The following is a 21450-nucleotide window of genomic DNA, read 5'->3' as shown; positions in this document are numbered from 1 at the left end:
TAGATGCAGGCCTGGCCTCTGCTGCAGACGTGAGCAAGAGGGGAGGTTCTGCTGACATCACGAGAGGTGGGGCTAGCTCTATATTTAGCAGCCAACTCCTGTAAGTGACGAGTCTGCCGTGGGACTGTCTGAGAGTGAGTCCTGCGGATCTGTCCAAGGTGGTGGAGATGGTGGATTGGTCAGCGCAAGGAGATATACTCAGAATTTGAGAGGAAGTAAAATACACAGAATAATTGTGTTAGATAAACATACGCGTTTAATCAATAAACATATGCATAAATATAATAGAAATGAAATCAAATAAAATGCACCACCGTCCGTTTCCCATTCCCCCTCCTCTCCCTTCCCTATCCCTTCCCCTCCTGTTAGCTTCAATATATATATATTTTATATTTTATATATTACGCATTTTATTTGATTTGATTTCTGTTATATTTATGCATATGTTTATTGATTAAACGCGTATGTTTATCTAACACAATTATTCTGTGTATTTTACTTCCTCTCAAATTCTGAGTCTATCTCCTTGCGCTGACCAATCCACCATCTCCACTGGGCTTCGTCTTCTTTCTGGTCCAGCTGCAGAAAACAACAAGGGCCAGTATATATTCTCCCCTTCTTTTGGTTATACACTATTTTTTAGGCGTTACTACAAGCGACACAAATAGGGAGCGCCCCAGTTTTCCCGTTTTGGATCTGTCCAAGGAGTTGGAAGAGACAGGCGGTCTCGCCTGCGCAGCGTGCAGGAGCAGAGAGAGGAGTAGAGCTGATAGCATTATAAGACCTGGTGGACCAATGCCCCTCACCCCACTGCCTGGGGTGATGGGGAGAATCCAAGCCCCACCGCGAGGATAACCTCGGAGGTGGGCCACGGGGTATTGAAGCCCAGCCCAGACCATCCTGTCGGAGGAGAAACTTGGAGGGAAGGAGAGGAGGAAATATCTGTGTGGGAGGAGAGCGGAGTAACTAGCAAGGCTTTGCTGTTGTTGCTGCGGTGGTTGAACGCCACTACCTTTTGAGAGACGCTGATCTGTCAATAAAGAGACTATCCTTTGTACCAAAGACTGTGTGTGAGGTGGAAGCTATTACGCTGGGACTGAAGGGGTTCTTCTATACAGGTCCTGTCCCATATTCCTGGGAGTAGGAAGATGGATGCGCTGCACCACTAAGAGATCATGGAGGCTACCGCCCCAGAAGCCTGGTCCTGGCTCCCCAATAACATTGCGGGAAGCTCAGGCCCTCCTGTTCCTCACAGGTATGCACCACCACGACGCATGTAATCTGCCCTCATGCACCCTAGACACCACCGTAGAGTCTGGGGGGGGGGGGGGGTTACATATATTAGTATTATACTCTGGATACCTCCTGAATTTGTTGGAAAGATAATTTTTATTATTGGAGTTGTTAAAATTACTTGACCCTTTTCTTTCACGGGAAATGTTCCTATTCTCCAATCCTGTTTTGTCCCATTTCCTCTGGTTACCTTCTATATAGTCTACCTCGTCCCTTCTGAACTTTTTATTCTTATTGATCAGAATATTGTTCTCTAGTTTGTCCAACTCCTTTGATAGGGCTTTATGCCTCTCTATGAACCCTTGGCTTTCTAATAGTGGTTCTAGTTTACTTTTGATTAAATTAATCTGTGCCCAACCCTTTCAGAGTCTTAGTATGACGCCTGATAAGAAGTTTCATCAGGTCCCGGGAGCATGTGTCCAAAATCTGTTCCCACTCGCAACAGATTTCGACCTCTTCCAAATCAAAAAAATATTTTTTTTTTAAACTCTCAGACCTCGTGGTATTGTCTGCTTTAAGATATTTTTCTAGGAAAACTAAGTCTAACCATTTTTTTGAGACTTTTTATTTTTAACAGTCTACCTAATTTCTCAAATTCTCTATCTAAAATCACATAATCATCAAGCAATTCATCTTCATCAATTTCTAGTCTTTTTTTCTAGGTCAATGTTTCTTAACGATCTCTTCATAAAGATGTTGAGTGTAACTTGTGCAATACCCTCAAATTCTTCTGTTTCCATACTGGAAATAGGGGGTTGTTACCAAAAATGTGGGAGAGTGCTGCCACTAGGTGGTGGAAACGGAGAATGTGGCAACAGAAAGTACATTGGGGCTCTCTCGCAATATGCTACTGATGATGTAATAAAAATATTACCATAAGCAGAGGACCCTCGCGTGAGTCACAATTCTCGTGCACGCCTTCAAGGTCCACTGTCCGCTGCTCAAACCCTATGGGGGACTATTCCTAGCCAGGCTTACCTAGCACCACCTTAGTGCACAAGGATTCTGCTCAACCACAGTCAATTCACTTAGGGTAGTGCAGCTAACTAAGGAATGGGTGGGTGAGAGAATTTAAATATATATCATATATACTCATACGGGCTTGTGTGAGTACTGGTGCCTCAGTGGGTTCTTTATCCTCTGATAATAGGCTGTTATGGTCTCCGCTCCTTGTCCCGTATGGTTCCTCCACGGGCTACTGTCAGCGCTGGCATCTCTGATTGATTCCTTTCTTGCCCAGATGAAGGTTCGGTGTCACGGTGAATCTCTTGATGTGGATTCTTCTCACCTGCTGCCAGTAGCAACTCACCCCAAGTTGTTTGAAACAAAGAAAGTGGATGTCGTGAGTGATAACTAAAAATGAATCTACTTACCAAGGGATCATAAGACAGACCCGCTAGTGTTATAGCCAGACTATCTCACCACCCCAGTACAGCACAAGTGTTCAATTGGAACCACAGTCAATGCTATACTTGGGGTGGACCCTAAAGCAGAAAGACGGGTGTGGGATGAAGAAAATATATAATAAATACTAACACGGGCCTGTGTGAGTACAGGCACATAGGACGATTCTTTGCTTGTGATGAAGTGGAGAATACACTGCTGTATATGGCCCCTTGTCACCCACATACTCCACATCCAACACCCTCCCCCATTCCCTTATCCTCTACCACTATGACCAGCATTATCCTCCCTGGTTGTGAGTGGAGTATCGGAGCAATTACATTATTCATGTGTATTTAATGTGCTGATTTTAATGTAAGACCAAATAGGTCATTTTGACTCTAGAACTTTTTTTTATTATTATTGTATCATGTATGACACCATAGTGGTTTTATTATATTAGATATTTTCATCAAAATGTTACCTAAAAGCTGCCATCTAATGAGTGGCTGTCATGAGTCAGTATGATAGCTGTTTTAGGTCTTTTGATATTATTTAATGGGAGAAGGCCATAGGGTGGGTATCTATGCTCTCTCATACCTAGTGAGGACACTAGGTGGCGTTATGAGCTTAGTATTCAAGATTCTTCATACACTAAGCATAATATTAATTTTCTATTAGAGTGTAGCTATTAATACTTCTCAAGAAAAGCAGAACTATTTAACAGCAGCAATAGGAAAAAGGGTGGGGGAGGTATTAGATGCCCATACCATTAGACAGGATAAGAACCCTTTTTTTTAACATTGATGTATTTTATTTTTTTTAACTCTGAAGCATCTGATTAGGTCACTAGGTGTATAAAACATTTTAATATAATTTTTTTGCATGCTGGAAGACGTACGTGGTTTTATTAGGCATAAATGCTATTGAGGCGACATCAGTATAACATTTTAATGTTTTTTTTTTTTGCTATTACATTGCCCTCGTTTTTGGGGCTGACAAGGGACTTGGAAAGGGTTTTCCCCAATTTGGGTCTTCACAGGGAATCTAATTACGAGACTCTGTGTTTGATTACCATGGTTACTAACAGCCCGGCGCTGTGGACCATGTGACGGATGGACTGCCAAGAGGGTATTTAAGACCCTGATAGGATGTTAGATCATTGAGAGCCTGAGGAAGCTTTTTTTACAAAACGAATCGCGTTGCTCCGCCCATCAGAAGTTTTTTGGACCCCCGAGGCCTCCGTAGCGAAGGTGGAGTTGCGTTCCAACCTGTGCGTGTCAAGCACTGCCCAGACGCGGAAGGAGTGTACGTCTGACAGAACAAGCTCCACAGACATTACGACAGGCAACAGTTTTTTTTTTGTTTTTTTAGGTATAAGTGACTTATTTGTTATATTATATTAAATTTGGAATTTTATTCTTCAACTCTACCTGTGTTTGTCATACACCCTGGGGAGAGTATATATCTGGGACCGGCTGACAAGGTGCCATATACAGCTGAGGAGTGTATTTTCCACTTCATCAAAGCAAAGAATCGTCCTATGTGCCTGTACTCACACAGGCCCGTGCGAGTATTTATTATATATTTTCTTCATCTCCCACCCATCTTTCTGCTTTAGGGTCCACCCCAAGCATAGCATTGACTGTGGTTCCAATTGAACACTTGTGCTGTACTGAGGTGGTGAGGTATTCTGGCTATAACACTAGCGGGTCTGTCTTCTGATCCATTGGTAAGTAGATTCATTTTTAGTTATCACTCACGATATCCACTCTCTTTGTTTCAAACAACTTGGGGTGTGTTGCTACTGGCATCAGGTGAGAAGTATCCACATCAAGAGATTCACCGTGACACCGAACCTTCATCTGAGCAAGAAAGGAATCAATCAGAGGTGCCAGCGCTGACAGTAGCCCGTGGAGGAACCATACGGGAGAAGGAGCGGAGAACATAACAGCCTATTATCAGAGAATAAAGAACCCACTGAGGCACCAGTACTCACACAAGCACGTGTGAGTATATATGATATATATATATATATATACATATATATACATTTAAATTCTCGCACCCATCCATTCCTTAGTTAGCTGCACTACCCTACGTGCATTGACTGTGGTTCAGCAGAATCCTTGTGCACTAAGGTGGTGCTAGGTAAGCATGGCTATTTATAATCAGTCTACCTCTAATTTACCTAATCCTTATTCTAGTGTCGTTATCCCGACTGCGCTCACCTTGTTTTTTGTTTTTTTATTAACCAAGTACAGATATATACAGTTCATGAAATATACCAAATAAGTAATCTGAAAATGTTCCTGTTAAACTATATGTCACAACAATCAAAAGAACCATATTAAACTCTATGCCAGATGATATAAAGGATGGAAAACAGAAACCGTAGTTGTTCAATTACAATCACTTATTTGTAATTGAAGGAACCTGTTTTTCCTCCCAAGATCAGCATAAAAGGGTGCAGGATGAAGTAACGAACTATACCCCTGAGGAAGCCTAAGTGGTGAAACGCATAGGGTGACCCTAAACCTTGTGAGCTCTAATTTCTAATCATCTACCTGTCCTCTGTATTGGCGCCTATTTCAAATGAGCACGGGACGTCAGCTGTGAATGCCACGTCTGAGGGAGAGATCCTGAATGGCAGAGGCTGACAGAAGAACGGGGAACAGCGTCTGCCTATCACTGCATGTGTGTTTGCAGAGAGCAGAGAGGTAGACAACATGGAGGATATCTGCCCCTGCTGAAGCATTGCAGGTGCCCCTGGATTGTGTTTTCTTACAGCGACATCTATCCCGAGGAGAGTCCTTTGTGGATCAGACAGAACGTGCATGCACAGAGTGGGCAGGTGATAACACACTGAGCCAAAGGAAAGTCTGTATACCAGGACGCAATACCAGGCATATTGTTGCACATCGTGAGTAAATGCTGACACAAATCCAGCAGGAGCCCAGGTAATACCAGGACTGCTAATATGGCATCTGCTCACACAAGAGCATTCACTGAATTGTAAATATATCAGTCCAACAAACAGTGCCTTCAGGGTGAACACAGGAAAGAAAGAGAGCTCCCTAATAGCCGCACAGAAGAAAACACCTATGCCTATATTAAAAATGACTATTGATAAATTGATTAAAATATATTTATTGCAGCAATACTAACGTGAACCAAAGTGAATAAAAATAATTAAATTAAAAACGGAGAAGGTAACTGTATGCTCTAATTCAAACTGACAGTGTACATTAGGAACAACTATTGTCAATCAGGATGTCCCACTGCAATATAATTATACTAACAGTGGTAGTTGTTCCAATACAATTCTATGTCATTTGAGGACTACTCCTAGATGTATAGAAAATGTAGAGTATTACCAAATGTTGTGTGTGCGCTCAAACTTAGTATGATATAATCAATTGAGCCAGCTTGACGCAAATATATGCAGGTATACACACACAGTGTTGCCAGACCATCAGGTTTAAAGATTAATGAACCTATAGGTCTGAGCAATTGTACAGAGTCAATATGCAGCTATCTCAAGATCACAAAGTATGTGTCTTGTACTCGGATCCATGTCAAATAGAAAGTAGTCAGAGTGTTGTGCTTCCCATTGAAGGCTCCGAAACACTCTAACTGAGAAAAGGCAACAGACCTCTCCGATTTAGCCAGCGCACTGGGTGGTAGCGCTTAGCCTGCCCAAAGGTGATGTATAATGATGCTGCCTTCAGGGTGATGTATAATCACTGACGGTATCACTGCTTTTTTAAACTCAAGTTTGAAACTACCTATCCATTTAAAGATCAGAGATGATGGAATCTCATGGAGCAACACAATAATAGCATTACGTTAGTGTTGGAATAGAGGACTTTGATCCACTTCTCTCTCATAGTTCTCTTAAACCAAGATGAAGCGCTTTATCCAATGAATAATTGGAAGCCATGGAAATCACTCCACCTAAGATCTTTTTTTATAGATAATACACTTTAATTAATATATCCAAGTCCCCATTTTTCCACGCTCAAGGGACTATATATGTGGATACTGTATATATATATATATATATATATATATAAATCTGGACTTTTGTGAAGCATATATTGCTATTTACAGATGTAGCTCTAAACAAGAGTTAGGTATAATTATCTGTATGATATATTTTATATTCCTTTTTCTTTATTTTAATAAATGTATATTTTATACTAACATTAGTGATTTATATACTTCATCTTCAGGCACCTCGGCTAACACAGCTTCAAATTTAGATCTAATTTCATGCGCCAGATTTTTTTCTGTTTCCACTTGCTAAACGAAGTCTAGCTTGACGAGGTTGGTGGGCTTGAAACATGTTTTGATTAAAAGATGTAACAAAATGATTCATTTGCCACACAGACTTAGGTTCTAAATGTAAACATGTCACTAGTATATTTTAGCTGAAATTGGAAGGAGCACAAGATCTGTTCTTTTGTTTTCCATATATGTAAGGCCAATCCTTTTACCAGTCGCATACTTCATAAAGGGAGGAACGCAGGTAATATGTACAGTCTTCCATAATCACATTCTTAGCAGAGAAAGTACCCAATATCTGTAATGGCTCTCCTCCACAGCATACTCTCTCAAGAGGGTTGAGTTTCCTCCCCAACCTCCCTGGATCACAGGTATGTTCTACTTCCAGGGTTCTGATCTACCAATGTGGCTAAATAAATAGGTAGGGGAGGAAATGGACAAGAAGAGGAAGGCGTTTAGATTCTTTAATTCAGAAGGGACGGAGACATTGTATCAGAATTATAAGCAACGTAACAAAAATTGCAAAAGGGCAATCAAATTAGCAAAAATTGATAATGAAAAAAGGATTGCAATAGAAAGATCAACCCTAAAAAGTTCTTTAAGTACCTTAATAACCTTGAATATAGAGTACAATTTTGGGCACCAATCCTAAGAAAAGACATTCTGGAACTAGAGAGAGTGCAGAGAAGTGCCACCAAATTAATAAAGGGGATAGACAATCTAACTTATGAGGAGAGGCTAGCTAAGTTATATTTATTTACATTAGAAAAGAGGCGTCTAAGAGGGGATATGATAACTATATACAAATATATTCGGGGACAATACAAGAAGCTTTCAAAAGAACTATTCATCCCACGGGCAGTACAAAGGACTCCAGCCATCCCTTAAGGTTGGAGGAAAGGAAATTTCACCAGCAACAAAGGAAAGGGTTCTATACAATAAGGGCAGTTAAAATGTGGAATTCATTACCCATGGAGACTGTGATGGCAGATACAATAGATTTGATCAAAAAAAGGTTGGACATCTTTTTAGAAAGGAAAGGTATACAGGGATATACCAAATAAGTATACATGGGAAGGATGTTGATCCAGGGGTTGATCCAGGAATTAATCCGATTGCCAATTCTTGGAGTCAGGAAGGAATTAACTTTTGCCCTTCTGAGATATCATTGGATGATATGACACTTGGGTTTTTTGTTTGCCTTCCTCTGGATCAATAAGTAAGTATAGATATAGGATAAAGTATCTGTTGTCAAAATTTAGCATAGGTTGAATTTGATGGACGTACATCTTTCTTCAACCTCATCTACTATGTAACTATGTAACCTCCACTGCTAATTTCTATCCACAAGGTCTCTACATTTTCATCATGCCCTTCATAAACATCTTCCCTTATAATAGGTTTTTAGATCATATTACATATTACATATAAGCATACTCTACCTCCTCTTCTACTTGCTCGATCCTTCAGAGAAAGAGAATAACCCTCTAAATTAACTGCCCAGTCATGAGTTTCATCCCACCATGTTTCAGTAATGCCTATGATATCATACAGCTCCCTTGCAGCTATTAATTCAACCTCCCCCATTTTATCTGTCAAACACGCATTTAAGTGGTTTTTTTTTCAGCCTGTACTATTATCTTATCTGCTCCTTCCTTTATGCACCAACTTGGTTTAGTCTTTAGAACAGGGGTGGGGAACCTTTTTTCTGCCAAGGGCCATTTGGATATTTATAACATCGTTTGCGGGCCATACAGATACAGGCAGGCACACAGCATGCATGCAGGCACTCAGATTCCCCCTCCCCCCCCTAGCTCTGGTAGTTGCTGCTGCTGCTTTGGGGATCGTGTAGGGCGGCTGCTGGGGTAAGTGCGGGGAGAACTGCTGGGGAAGTGTGGGGACTGCTGCAGGGGGAAGTACGGTGGCTGCTGGGGCAAGTACAGTGGCTGCTGGGGATCGTGTAGGGCTGCCGGCGCCTCACACCACCTCCTCCCGATCGGGCGTGCAATGGCCATTTTTTTAAAATTAGCGTGACCCCGGTTATAGCAGTTGCCTTAGCAGGGCCAGACCAAGTGATTTCGGGGGCCTTATACGGCCCTCGGGCCTGACGTTCCCCACCCCTGCTTTAGAAGTTTTGTAGTATTATTTGTATTTACTATGAGTGTCTCGCTGCATGTCAAAATCGCACTTTCCCCCATTCTACGTCCATAACCTCGTTTCCTCATCTATTCTATTTAGTTTATAATCTGTTTCATTCCCCTCCCCCCTTCATCCTAGTTTAACATCTCCTCCAACCTTTTAAAGATTCTCCCCCCTAGCACATTGAGGTGCACTCTTTATTGAGGTGCAATCCGTCCCTGGAATAAAGATGGCACCTCTCAGAAAAGGAGTCCCAGTGTCCCGTTGTGAATCAGAAACGCTGGAGAAAAGGTAAAGGGGGGGTGGGGAGGAGTTGCGAGCAGACAGGAGGGGCGCAGGTGAAAAAGTTTGCGCCCCTGCTCTAGTAATTGAAAGAGTCTCTTCAGCTACTCCTGGATTGTGCCTGGGGTTATCGATTTTGGGACTTTTCTTATGCGTAGGTTTTGCCTTCTCTCCTAGCTTTCAAGTTCTTCCGAGTTTTCCTTTAGGGATTTGATCTCATCTCTGAGGTTCAGTACTCTGTTGCCCGTATTTGCCCGAATCTGGACGCTCTCATCCATGTTCTGTTCCAGGGCTATAGTTCGTTTGGATAGTGAGGATATCTCTGCTTTAAAGTCTGCCACGGCTTTGTTTAATTCTATTTGGAATTTGATTTTAATGTCCTTTGACAGACCCTCTCCAGTTCTTCCATTGTAATGGCTCTTGGTTCTGTTCTCCCTAGGGCCACACTCAGTGACACTTGTTGTTCAAGGCTTGAAGTGCCACCATTTTCTTCCTCTAAGGCAAGGAGTAGGCCTCTGCTGTTCACAAGGGCCTCCGATCTTCTCATTTAAATAAGGATATTTCCCATAAATAAGATTTATTTTCTATAATACGTCACATACGCTGGTGTAAAATCTTTACAAAATATTTGATATTGAATTTTTTTTTGGCTCGCTAATCCAAATCGAATTCTATTCCAGTCAATTTTTTTTAAAACCTGAGGTTTTAAAACTATATTTTCTTTGCAACCATGTTAAAGGTAATTTAAGAAGCAAAACTTTGGAGTGTTTTGAGAGATTCATGATTTTGCTACTTTAATCTTTTGCAAGTGCTTGAGATACAAATATGGTGGCTAAATATGGGCTTTAAACATACCAATCCTTTAAACAAACTTTATCACTGGTATATATATCTGCCTTTGCAACAAAATTAGGATGGAAATCAGGCCAAAAATATTTTATGTTTCTGCTTAAATAGTCAAAATGATTCATTCTTAATTTCAAATTTTATTAAACCATTTTCAGATACCGCAAAGACAAAAATGAAAGAAAAAAGAAAATAATACAATTACATAAATCACAGCCCTTTTAACAACTGTATCACTATTCTGAAGACCTGGAAGGACTGTACTGATTAGATGGCGACTTCATATGTTGCATGTCTGATGTCAACTGTGTATGTGATAAAAACATTTCCTGGTAAGTAGATATATAATCATGTGAAGAATGAATCTCAGAAAGGTCAAATGTACCTACAAAAAACAAACAAAAAAAATAGATGTTATGCACAAATTTTAAACATGATTGTTTTATAATTGTATCAAGAAAGCCTATCTAGCATACCTCCAACATTCAGCTCAGGCCCCACTCCCTTCCAATCCTATTGGCACTAGCTGTGTGGCTGGACCAATGTCCATGTTATTTAACACCCCCTAACATTCACACCCTCAAACCTTAATGGATCAGCTGTCGGGCTGGACTACATTCCACTTTACCCTTTTGTTTCAACATATTCCCTCTAGATTGTAAAACCTCACGAGCAGGGTCTTCATTACCTTTTGTATCTGTGCATGTTTGTCCTGATAAGTAATGATCAAATCTCTGCACCCCCATTGTACCATGCTGCGGAATATGTTGGCACTTGTCAAATTAATGATTATTATTTGTAAAGTGCAATTATACCATTTCACAAGAATTTTTTAGGCCATCCTTGGCTTCAGGGGTTTTATGACTGGAATGTCCACAGTACCACATGTGAAGTGTGAAAATATATGCCAGCAGGCTAAATTGCCACTTGAGAAATCAGAATTATTTATCTGGCTTCATTTGTATCTTTCCAATAGAAATCTGTTTTTATAGGGTAGATTTTTAAAGTGTGATCAAATAAGATTAGACCAGTCACATGACTGGGACATACCCTTTGAGATGTGCAGGAAAAGGGAGCCTGGGAACAGTTTATACAGTCTAACCAGAAACCAGTGAAGTCTCTAGCAAGCATTAGTAAACTTCAGTCAGGATATTTCACTTAGATATAATTAAACTGTGATTGATTAATGCTCTTTTACTGCTGAAAGGTTCTGTTATTTCGTTTATTCTCTTTATCACAATTTTAGATCTACATGTAATATATGTTTTTCTTGTGCGACTTAAAACATAATCCTAACTGTCTCATACTTTAATAAATAAAAAGTTAAATCTAATTGCTATTTAATAAGCCATCATATAAAAGTTATTTTACCTGTTAAGACATTATCATTCTTAATCTCTTCAAAAGTTTGTTTTTGAAAGGCCTCAAAATTTATCGATGCACTATTTTCAGGAAGTTCATGAGGGATTTGTCCATCACCCGGTTTGCATACTTCAAATTTCATCCACTGGTAACTGTGAAAATGGTAAACTTATTTAGTGCCAAATATTATGTTTACTTAAATATGTGCAGAGCAGAACTAAAGCAAGACAATCCGTGACATACTATAGCATTACTTACATTTGAAATAAGCCTGTAAAAAAAGTGTACACTGTATAGACTTTACTCAACTTTTGCACATGTTTTTCCATACAGACTCAGCAGTCACTCGTACATAAAAACACTGTAGCCACTTGTACATTAAAACAAAAATGCCTTACAGTAAGTTCATGCAAACAACAAAAAAACAGAAGCAACCTTAATAATCTCTTGAAATGTATGGACTGGACAAATTTGGAATAAGCTTTTTCTGTTAGGGGGGAAATCTGAATATAAAGAAAAATGTGAATGTACATCAGCAAAAACAGTAGTGATCTATAAAGGTCAGTGCAAATTTGTCTAGATGTACAGTCTCTTTCCCTTCAATTTGTTCTATTTAAAAAAAAATTACTTTACCTTAATTTTACACAACTGTTATTTTGCAAAGCAATGCCCAAAAATGCTGGTAAATCTTACCTTACACATTTCCGAGCTCCGGGGCAACTCTGTATCAAATTTTGAATAGTGGGATGTGTAAAGCCAAAGAAATCTGCGCCAGCATGATCAATTGCGGTAAACATTTTTCCCCTGAGAATACAAAAAAAGTAATAGATCTTACATTTTAATTTTCCGCAAAATATTGCTGAATTTTATCTCAACGGGTTATATATTTTGTAATGATGGTTCACATATTCTAGAAAATAGTGGACATCATCAGTGGCTATTTCTCCCTTAATACAGCACCACATAAGGAATATAAATGAATAGACAAAGTTACGCAAGATTCAATTGAAAGAAATTTTCTTGCAATTGCATACTGTACAGTATCTGCAATGTTTTCCATTGCAACTGGAAAAACAAATAAATTCAGTACCAAACTCCAAGTCTCACCCCAATTTATGAATCAAAAGTTACAAGTGTTTGAAAAAAAAAACCAAAACAATTCAGGCATATCTACCACCTTAGCATAGCAAAGCAGAAAAATAACAATGTCTACTTTCCTTTTACTATTGCATGTTCGTTTCTTTTTTCTCTCTAAGTGTCAGGATCGCCTAGACCTCCTGCCTAGCCATAGCTTCCTTGTCCACTGGGTGTGCGGCTGCCCTCTGTTGGCTCTGGGTTCCTCTGTCTGTCTGTCTTCTTGTTGTTCCTGTCTCTGTCCTTATAGCTTGCTTCCTGTCTGTTGGTTTTGCCTTTGCTTGAAGTCAGATTCCTAATGTACATGCTTCTGATATCCTGATCTGTTTTCTATACCTGTACCATAGAAGTCTGTTCACAGTAAAAGCCCTTGCTGGTATCTGGCTTGTCCCTGTTTATTCCTGTTCTCAGTCCCTGCCCCCAGACCTGTCCTTGCTCCCCTGTCCTGTTCCAGTCTCCTCGTTGCTGACCTCTGCTTGTTACCTGACTTCGCTACCTGCCGCCTGCCTCGGACCTCTGCTTGTTACCTGACGACGCTACCTGCCGCCTGCCTCGGACCTCTGCTTGTTTCCTGACTGCGCTACCTGCCGCCTGCCTCGGACCCTTGCTTGTGACCCCTACTACAGGAGTCTCCAGTGACACTAAGATGCCCACGTGTTGTGCCTCTGTGGTAGTATTCTCAGATGGGTTGTATCAAAGTACTAATTTCATAGCAGGAAGTGAGATACTTTGCTCCAAAATGCCTTGTCTCCGCGTCTGAACGCCAGGCACTCCACCAGTGTGCCGCTCCGTCGGAGGAGGGGAACGGAAGCCCCCACACGGGTAGGATGAGGAACCGGAGTAAAGTCACAGGCGCTCATCTCTACGTCCGAATGCCAGGTACTCCGTTCAGGTGCTGCTCCGTCGGAGGGGGGAAGTCCCTCACACTTGAGAACCCCTGCATTAAGTGTGAGGGACTTCTCATTCTCCTCCTCCGACGGAGCGGCACCCGGGCGGAGTGCCTGGCGTTCAGACACGAAGACGAGTGCCTGTGACGTGACTCGGGTTCCCCGATCTACCCGTGTGAGGGGTTTCCCTTTCCCTCCCTCGACGGAGCAGCACCCGAACGAAGTGGCTGCCATTCAGACGCAGAGATGAGCAGCACAGAGAAAGTGATTCTCGGTAGCTATACCCTTTTGCTGCCTAGCCCCCCTGGAGAAACAGATGTGTGGAGATTACAGACGAGCCATTGAAGATCGTGTGCAGTAGCTGTGGGAGCGCCTGGTTTAACTAGTTACTATACCTACATGCATTCATATGTCTTATATTCTGTACGTGCATATATTACTCCTTTTTTTTATAAAGCATTTTTTTTTCTTTTTTAATATAACTTGAAGTTTATTGGTTTTTGTTTGCAGTACATGGTATTACAATAAATTCTTTAACATTAAATTTCCTCTATTTTGTGGTTATTCCAATACTTTTTGCATTAACAACATATAACTCACAACATAAAACTCAAAGGGGGAGGAGAGGTGGGGGACGAGGACGAGGCAGGGTGTCAACCATATTTCGGTGTCGTTGACCTGATATCCTTTAAAATTTGACTTAATTTAACCCGGAGTTCCTAGAGGTTTCTATGATGGGGGCCTAGTCTATTTTTAGTTAAATACTTTTCTGTTTGCATTTAAATCAAAGGAGAACTCACCTAATCCTATCATAGCCATATCGTGGAAAGCATTTTATTTTCAATACTACACTATGAGGGTCCTGTGCTTTCTTCTTTGTTGTTTCCCTGGATCAACGTCTTTCCCATGTTTACTTATTTGAAATATCCTTGTATACCTTTCCTTTCTTAAAATATGTCCAACTTTTTTTTTTTTTTTAAAGATATCTATTGTAGCTGCCATAACAGTCTCCATTTGTAATGAACTTCACATTTCAACTACCCTTACTGAAAAGAACCCTTCCCTTTGTTGCTGGTGAAATCTCTGTTCCTCCAACCTTAAAGGAGGCCAATGTGTCGTTTGTACTGTCCTCAGAATGAATAAAATTTTCCCTTATTGAAACAGCATTGGATGATGTTTCACTGGTTTTTGGTTTGCCTCTCTGGATCAAAATACTGAAAATACAAATATAGGATAAGTATCTGTTGTCTAAATTTAGCAAAGGTTGAACATGAAGGACATAAGAATTTTTTAAATGTGATCTACTATGTAACTACTTAACACCACTACAAATCTTCCTCACACATTCTTTCTTTCCATGCTTGTCCTCCTTGCTTCTGGGTATCTCTCCCCCATTCTCGGTCCCAGTCTTATTTCTACTGTACATGCCCTCTTCCTCGGCACCCACATCCAATTTGTCCTCCTTGTGGTGTAAACCCTTCTAACCTCATACCCATTCCGTCAACCTCTCTCACTTTCTTCTGTGCCCTTTGGAATGCACGCTCCCTTCTTAACAAGTTCCTGTCTGTACAGGACTTCTATTTCTCTCACGCTCTGCTCCTTTTTGCTATAACCGAGATTTGGCTTACTCAGTCTGACTGCACTGGAAGCAGCCCTGTCTTATGGTGGCTTTTCTTTCTCCCACATTCCAGACCCTGATGACACGGCTGGAGGTGTCTCCGCTCCTCAATCTGCAGTTACTGAACCCTTCCTGTACCTCCCTCTTTCTTTTCCTTCCTTTGAGGTTCACAACATCCAGCTTTATTTCTCCTCTCCCGGTGACGGTCATCTATCACCCACCTATCTCTACTCATTATCCTTGTGTTTTTCTCTCAGACTTTGAATTCTGGTTCTCTTTTCTCTCCTCCGACACCCCTTCTCTTCACTTCTCTTCAGGGACTTCAACTGTCATACAGTACTGATGACTCATTTCTCCCTTCGGCTTCCTGGTTTCTCTAAATGTATTCTTTGGCTTTCAACATTGGACTGCAGCACCCACAAGGATGGTTACTAGCTGGACCTGGTTTTCACAAAAAAATAAATCTGATTTCTCCATCTCCTTTCTCTGACCATTATCTCATTTAATCTCTCTCAGTTCTCCTTCACCTCCATTTCTGCAGAGACCTGCGTTCCATTAATCTATCTGCTTGACTAACTTTGCATTCCTCCTTCTCTTCTCTCTTCCCTATACTCCTCTTCTTCCCTGTCATTCACGCATTTCTAAACCCAGACCTTCGTTAAACTGGCATACATGCATGCTCCCCTCTTTCACTCGTTCCCCTGAATGCTTCAGGAGGAAATCTCATACTCTTACAGACTTCCTTCACTACAAATGTATCCTATTTCAACTCTGCCCTCTCCCACGTTAAACAAACTTACTTTTCTTCACTAATCAACACTCAAGTCCTACGCCGCCTCTACTCAGTCTTTGATTTTCTACTCAGATTAATGTCTGTTACCTGTTTTTCTTCCCCCATTTCACCTCAGGACTCTGCCGACTACAGTATTTCAAGACAAAGGTGGATTCCATCCGTCAAGGCACCCCCTCTGTATCCTCCTCATATTCTACACCTCCTCTTTCTAACTCTCCTCCTGCTTTCCTTGACTCTTTTTCCTCTTTCACAGAGGAGGAAGTGTTGCTGCTGATCTCCTCTGGCACTTGCCCTCTTTACCACATCCCCTCCCATCTCTCAAACCTCTTGCTCACTCTAATCCCTATAATGCACATTTAAACTCCTTCCTCTGCTCTGTTACCTTTTCCACCTCCTTCAAGCATGCAACAGTTATACCTGTCTCTAACAATCATTTTGTCTCCCTGCCTGCAGCATCTAAACTCGTTAAAATGCATGGTATTCTCTCAATTGCTCCATTTTCTCACCTCCTATTCTCTCCTAGATCCTCTACAAACTGGCTTCCACATTGGTCCCTAAGATAGTGAAGAATTGATGACCAAGGGCACAATGCGAATTATAAAAAAAAAAAGATGATGTAATTAACAAAATAGCACCAAATACAACGTTTCATCCTTCTCAGAGGACTTTCTCAAGTGACTGAGAAAGTCCTCTGAGACGGACGAAACTTCGTTTTTGGTGCTATTTTGTTAATTAAATCTTTTTGAAAATCCGCATTGTGCCCTGGAACATAAATTCTTCCCTATCTTAGGATTTATTGGCAGTTGTCCCTGAACCAGGAGCACCGGTTGTTGCAAGTATATTTTTCTTCATTGTATTGGTGTGCAGCTTTTTCATCTTTTGTTCCACATTGGTCCCTACATGAAATAGCCCTCACCAAAATAACTTATGACCAACATGCTGCCAAAGACAAAGGCCATAACACCCTGCTTAGAATACTCAATCTCTCAGCTGCCTTTGATACTGTGAACCACCCTCTTCTTCACATTCTCCATACTCTTAGTATAGTTTATTGAAGTACAGTTTACTGTTAGTACTTCAAAACGTCATAGTTGCTAGAATGAGCAGGATTGAAAATGCCACTCAATGCACATCTTGCCACATGTATGTGCACTTGGAGCAGCTGTTCCAAGGAGCATACCGCTGTGAGAAGTGTGAGCAGGTGGTCTCTTTAGAATCAGAGATTGCTGATCTGAAGAGGCAACTTGCAATATTGAGGGACATTGGCAATCTTGAAAGGGAATTAGAGCTCACTGAGCAGGCCCTTGCTTCGACTAGTGGTGCAGATGGTGGCGCTTTTAGTGAGGAGCAGGTAGGTAGCTGGGTGACAGTTAGAAGGGGAAGCAGGGGCAATAGGGAGAGGCAGGTCGTTTCTGAGCTGACACATCCCAATAGATTTGCCATGTTGAGTGAAGATATTGGGAATGTTGGGGCAGAAATGGCAAGGCTGGGGGAGACTAATTCCTCTAGCAGCCAGGGGAAAAGTTCCTCCAGCACAGTGGGGACTCAGGATGCTCAGATGCAAAGAAAGATTGTGGTGGTAGGGGACTCCATTATTAGGAAGGTAGATAGGGCAATCTGTTGCCGGGACCGCATGCACCGAACAGTTTGTTGTCTCCCGGGTGTTCGGGTCGGCACATTGTGGATGGGGTAGACAGATTGTTGGGGGGGGGGGGGGGGCTGGGATTAACCCGGCGGTCTTGGTAAATGTTGGTACCAATGACAAAGTTAGAGAAAGATGGAGGGTCCTAAAAAATGATTACAGGGATCTAGGCCAAAAGCTTAAGGCAAGGACCTCCAAGGTAGTATTTTCTGAAATACAACCAGTGCCATGCGCTACCGCAGGGAGACAGTCAGAGATCAGGGAGGTTAATGCATGGCTAAGAAAGTGGTGTAGGAAGGAGGGGTTTGGGTTTTTAGAGCACTGGGACTCCTTTTCTGAGAGGTGCCATCTATATTCTAGGGACGGATTGCACCTCAATGAAGAGGGATCTTCTGTGCTAGGGGGGAGAATGCTAAAAAGGTTGGAGGAGATTTTAAACTAGGATGGAGGGGGGAGGGGAATGAAACAGATAATGAACTAAATGGTATAGATGAGGATACAAGGTGGTATGGAGGTAGAATGGGGGCAAGTGCAAGTTTGACAAGCAGTGAGATACCCATAGTAAATAGAGATAATACTAGAAAACTTCTAAAGACTAAACCAAGTGGGAGCAGAAAGGAAGGAGCAGATAAGATAATAGTACAGGCTGAAAAAAATTTAAACTTAAATGCATGCTTGCTAATGCAAGAAGCCTGAGAGATAAAATGGGGGAGCTTGAATTAATAGCTACAAGGGAGCAGTATGATATCATAGGCATTACTGAAACATGGTGGGATGAAACTCATGACTGGACAGTTAATTTAGAGGGTTATTCCCTTTTTCAGTAGGGTCGAACAAATAGAAGGGGAGGTGGAGTACACTGGCGACACACTTTATTCGAGCTCGGCTAGTCCCACGAATTCGGGTATACCCGGGTGTATTGAGGTTTGTGACTATTTTCTGCCCGAGTGCATTGAGGTATTTTCCAGGCAGGGATTAAAGCATTTTATTCCCGCTGGCTGCAATACTGCACAGTATATATATATACTGCATTACAATTCATGAATTTATGCCATCTGGTAGACACGCGAAGCATTGCAGCCTATTAAATCCTAATCATTATCATTTAACAGATCAGCCGCCCGTCAGCCAGGCATGAACCCAGGCTGGGAAGGCAAACACAACGGGGCTTGTCAGAGGTGAGGAGCGGCGCATTCCAGGTATCTGCCAGGTACATACTGGGTATTTGCTCGAATAAAGTGTGTCGGTGCAGTATGTCTATATGTTAAACCAAATCTAAAACCTATTATAAGGGATGATGTCTATGAAGGGAATGATGAAAATGTAGAGACCTTGTGGATAGAAATTAGCAGTGGAGGTAAAAGTATAAAGAAAATGTTTGTGGGAATATGCTATAAACCACCAAATATCTGTGAGATTGAGGAAGCTAAAATACATTTGCAAATGGAGAAGGCATCAGAACTGGGTCATGTTTGCATAATGGGGGATTTTAATTATCCAGACATAGACTGGGGCAATGAGATTAGCGTTACAACAAAAGGAAACAGGTTTTTGGGGGTGCTTAAAGATAATTATATGACCCAAATTATTGAGGAACCAACCAGGAGAGGGGCAGTTCTGGATTTGGTCATATCAAACAATGTAGAAGTAATAACAAATATTCAAGTCCTGGAACATTTGGGTAACAGTGATCATAACATGGTCTCATTTGAAATAAATGATCAAAAAATAGATTACTTGGGTTCAACAAAGACTTTAAACTTTAGAAAGGCAGATTTTAATAAACTGAGATCTAATCTAGTAGTAATAAAATGGGATGATGTTTTTGCAGGGAAAAATGTAGAAGATAAATGGGCAGGCTTTAAAACATTGTTAGAAAAGCACACTTATCAGTGTATACCCTAGGGTAATAAGTATAAAAGAAATAAGTCAAAACCAATGTGGCTAAATAAATAGGTAGGGGAGGAAATGGACAAGAAGAGGAAGGCGTTTAGATTCTTTAAGTCAGAAGGGACAGAGACATCGTATCAGAATTATAAGGAATGTAACAAAAATTGCAAAAGGGCAATCAAATTAGCAAAAATGGATAATGAAAAAAGGATTGCAATAGAAAGTAAGGTCAACCCTAAAAAGTTCTTTAAGTACCTTAATAACAAAAAAATGAGAAAAGAAAATATAGGACCTTTCAGTGTGAGATGGGTAGGCAGATTATTGGAGATAAAGAAAAAGCAAAGGTATTAAACAAATTCTTTGCCTGTGTGTTTACCAGGGAAGAATCAAGTTCAATAGTAGCGCCACAGGAGGAAGCCACAACCTCCAAATTAATGACCAATTGGTTAACTGAGGAAGAAGTTCATAAGCGACTTGAAAAAATTAAAGTAAATAAGGCACCTGGACCCGATGGCATACATCCAAGCGTTCTCAAGGAGTTAAGCTCAGTAATAGCAAAACCATTATATTTAATATTCAAGGACTCCATTTCCACAGGCTCAGTACCACAAGATTGGCTTAAAGCAGATGTGCTGCCTATATTTAAAACGGGAGCTAGATCACACCCGGGGAATTACAGACCTGTAAGCCTGACTTCAATAGTAGGGAAACTACTTGAAGGTTTAATACGGGATACTATTCAGGAATACCTAATGGAAAACAAAATTATTAGTAATAGCATGGATTTATAAAGGATAGATCTTGCCAAACTAACCTTATTTGTTTCTTTGAGGAGGTAAGTAGGAATTTAGACCAGGGTAATGCAGTTGATGTGGTCTACTTAGATTTTGCAAAGGCTTTTTATACGGTTTCACACAAGAGGTTGGTGTACAAAATAAAGAAAATTGGACTCAGTAATAATATATGCACCTGGATTGAAAACTGGTTAAAGGACAGACAACAGAGGGTTGTCATAAATGGAACTTTTTCAGGTTGGGCTAAAGTCGTGAGTGGAGTACCTCAAGGATCAGTACTGGGACCCCTGCTTTTTAACTTGTTTATTAATGACCTTGAGGTTGGGATCGAGAGCAAAGTCTCCATCTTTGCTGATGATACTAAAATGTGTAAGGTAAAAGAATCAGAGCAGGATGTAATTTCTCTTCAGAAGGACTTGGAGAGACTGGAAACGTGGGCAGGTAAATGGCAAATGAGGTTTAATACAGATAAATGTAAGGTTATGCATTTGGGATGCAAGAATAAAAAGGCGACTTACAAATTAAATGGAGATATATTGGGGGAATCCTTGATGGAGAAGGATTTAGGAGTGCTTGTAGACAGCAGGCTTAGCAATAGTGCCCAATGTCATGCAGTAGCTGCAAAGGCAAACAAGATCTTATCTTGCATCAAACGGGCAATGGATGGAAGGGAAGTAAACATAATTATGCCCCTTTACAAAGCATTAGTAAGACCACACCTTGAATATGGAGTACAATTTTGGGCACCAATCCCAAGAAAAGACATTATGGAACTAGAGAGAGTGCAGAGAAGAGCCACAAAATTAATAAAGGGGATGGACATTCTAACTTATGAGGAGAGGCTAGCTAAATTAGATTTATTTACATTAGAAAAGAGGCGTCTAAGAGGGGATATGATAACTATATACAAATATATTCTGGGACAATACAAGGAGCTTTCAAAAGAACTATTCATCCCACGGGCAGTACAAAGGACTCTGGGCCATCCCTTAAGGTTGGAGGAAAGGAAATTTCACCAGCAACAAAGGAAAGGGTTCTTTACAGTAAGGGCAGTTAAAATGTGGAATTCATTACCCATGGAGACTGTGATGGCAGATACA

The 21450-nt window shown here is 41.0% G+C and overlaps 1 protein-coding gene across 3 annotated transcripts in view; it reads right to left on the bottom strand.

Annotated features, from left to right (window-relative positions):
• Positions 1-10350: 10350 nt before the first annotated feature.
• TBRG1 (transforming growth factor beta regulator 1) overlaps positions 10351-21450 on the bottom strand; it is a 176525-nt gene continuing 165425 nt past the window's right edge. For all 3 annotated transcript variants that reach the window (XM_075606833.1, XM_075606832.1, XM_075606834.1), the window contains 3 exons: positions 12286-12396; positions 11602-11744; positions 10351-10615 (listed from right to left, as the gene is read on the bottom strand). In XM_075606833.1, coding sequence (XP_075462948.1) covers positions 10467-10615; positions 11602-11744; positions 12286-12396 — 403 coding nt within the window. In that variant the 3' untranslated portion in view covers positions 10351-10466. The remainder of the gene's footprint in view (positions 10616-11601; positions 11745-12285; positions 12397-21450) is intronic.

The sequence above is a fragment of the Ascaphus truei genome, chromosome 7 (genome assembly GCF_040206685.1).
Source record: "Ascaphus truei isolate aAscTru1 chromosome 7, aAscTru1.hap1, whole genome shotgun sequence".
In the NCBI taxonomy this organism is placed as follows: domain Eukaryota; kingdom Metazoa; phylum Chordata; class Amphibia; order Anura; family Ascaphidae; genus Ascaphus; species Ascaphus truei.
The sequence above is the reverse complement of the archived record's forward strand: the minus strand, read 5'-3'. Positions and strand labels throughout refer to the sequence as shown.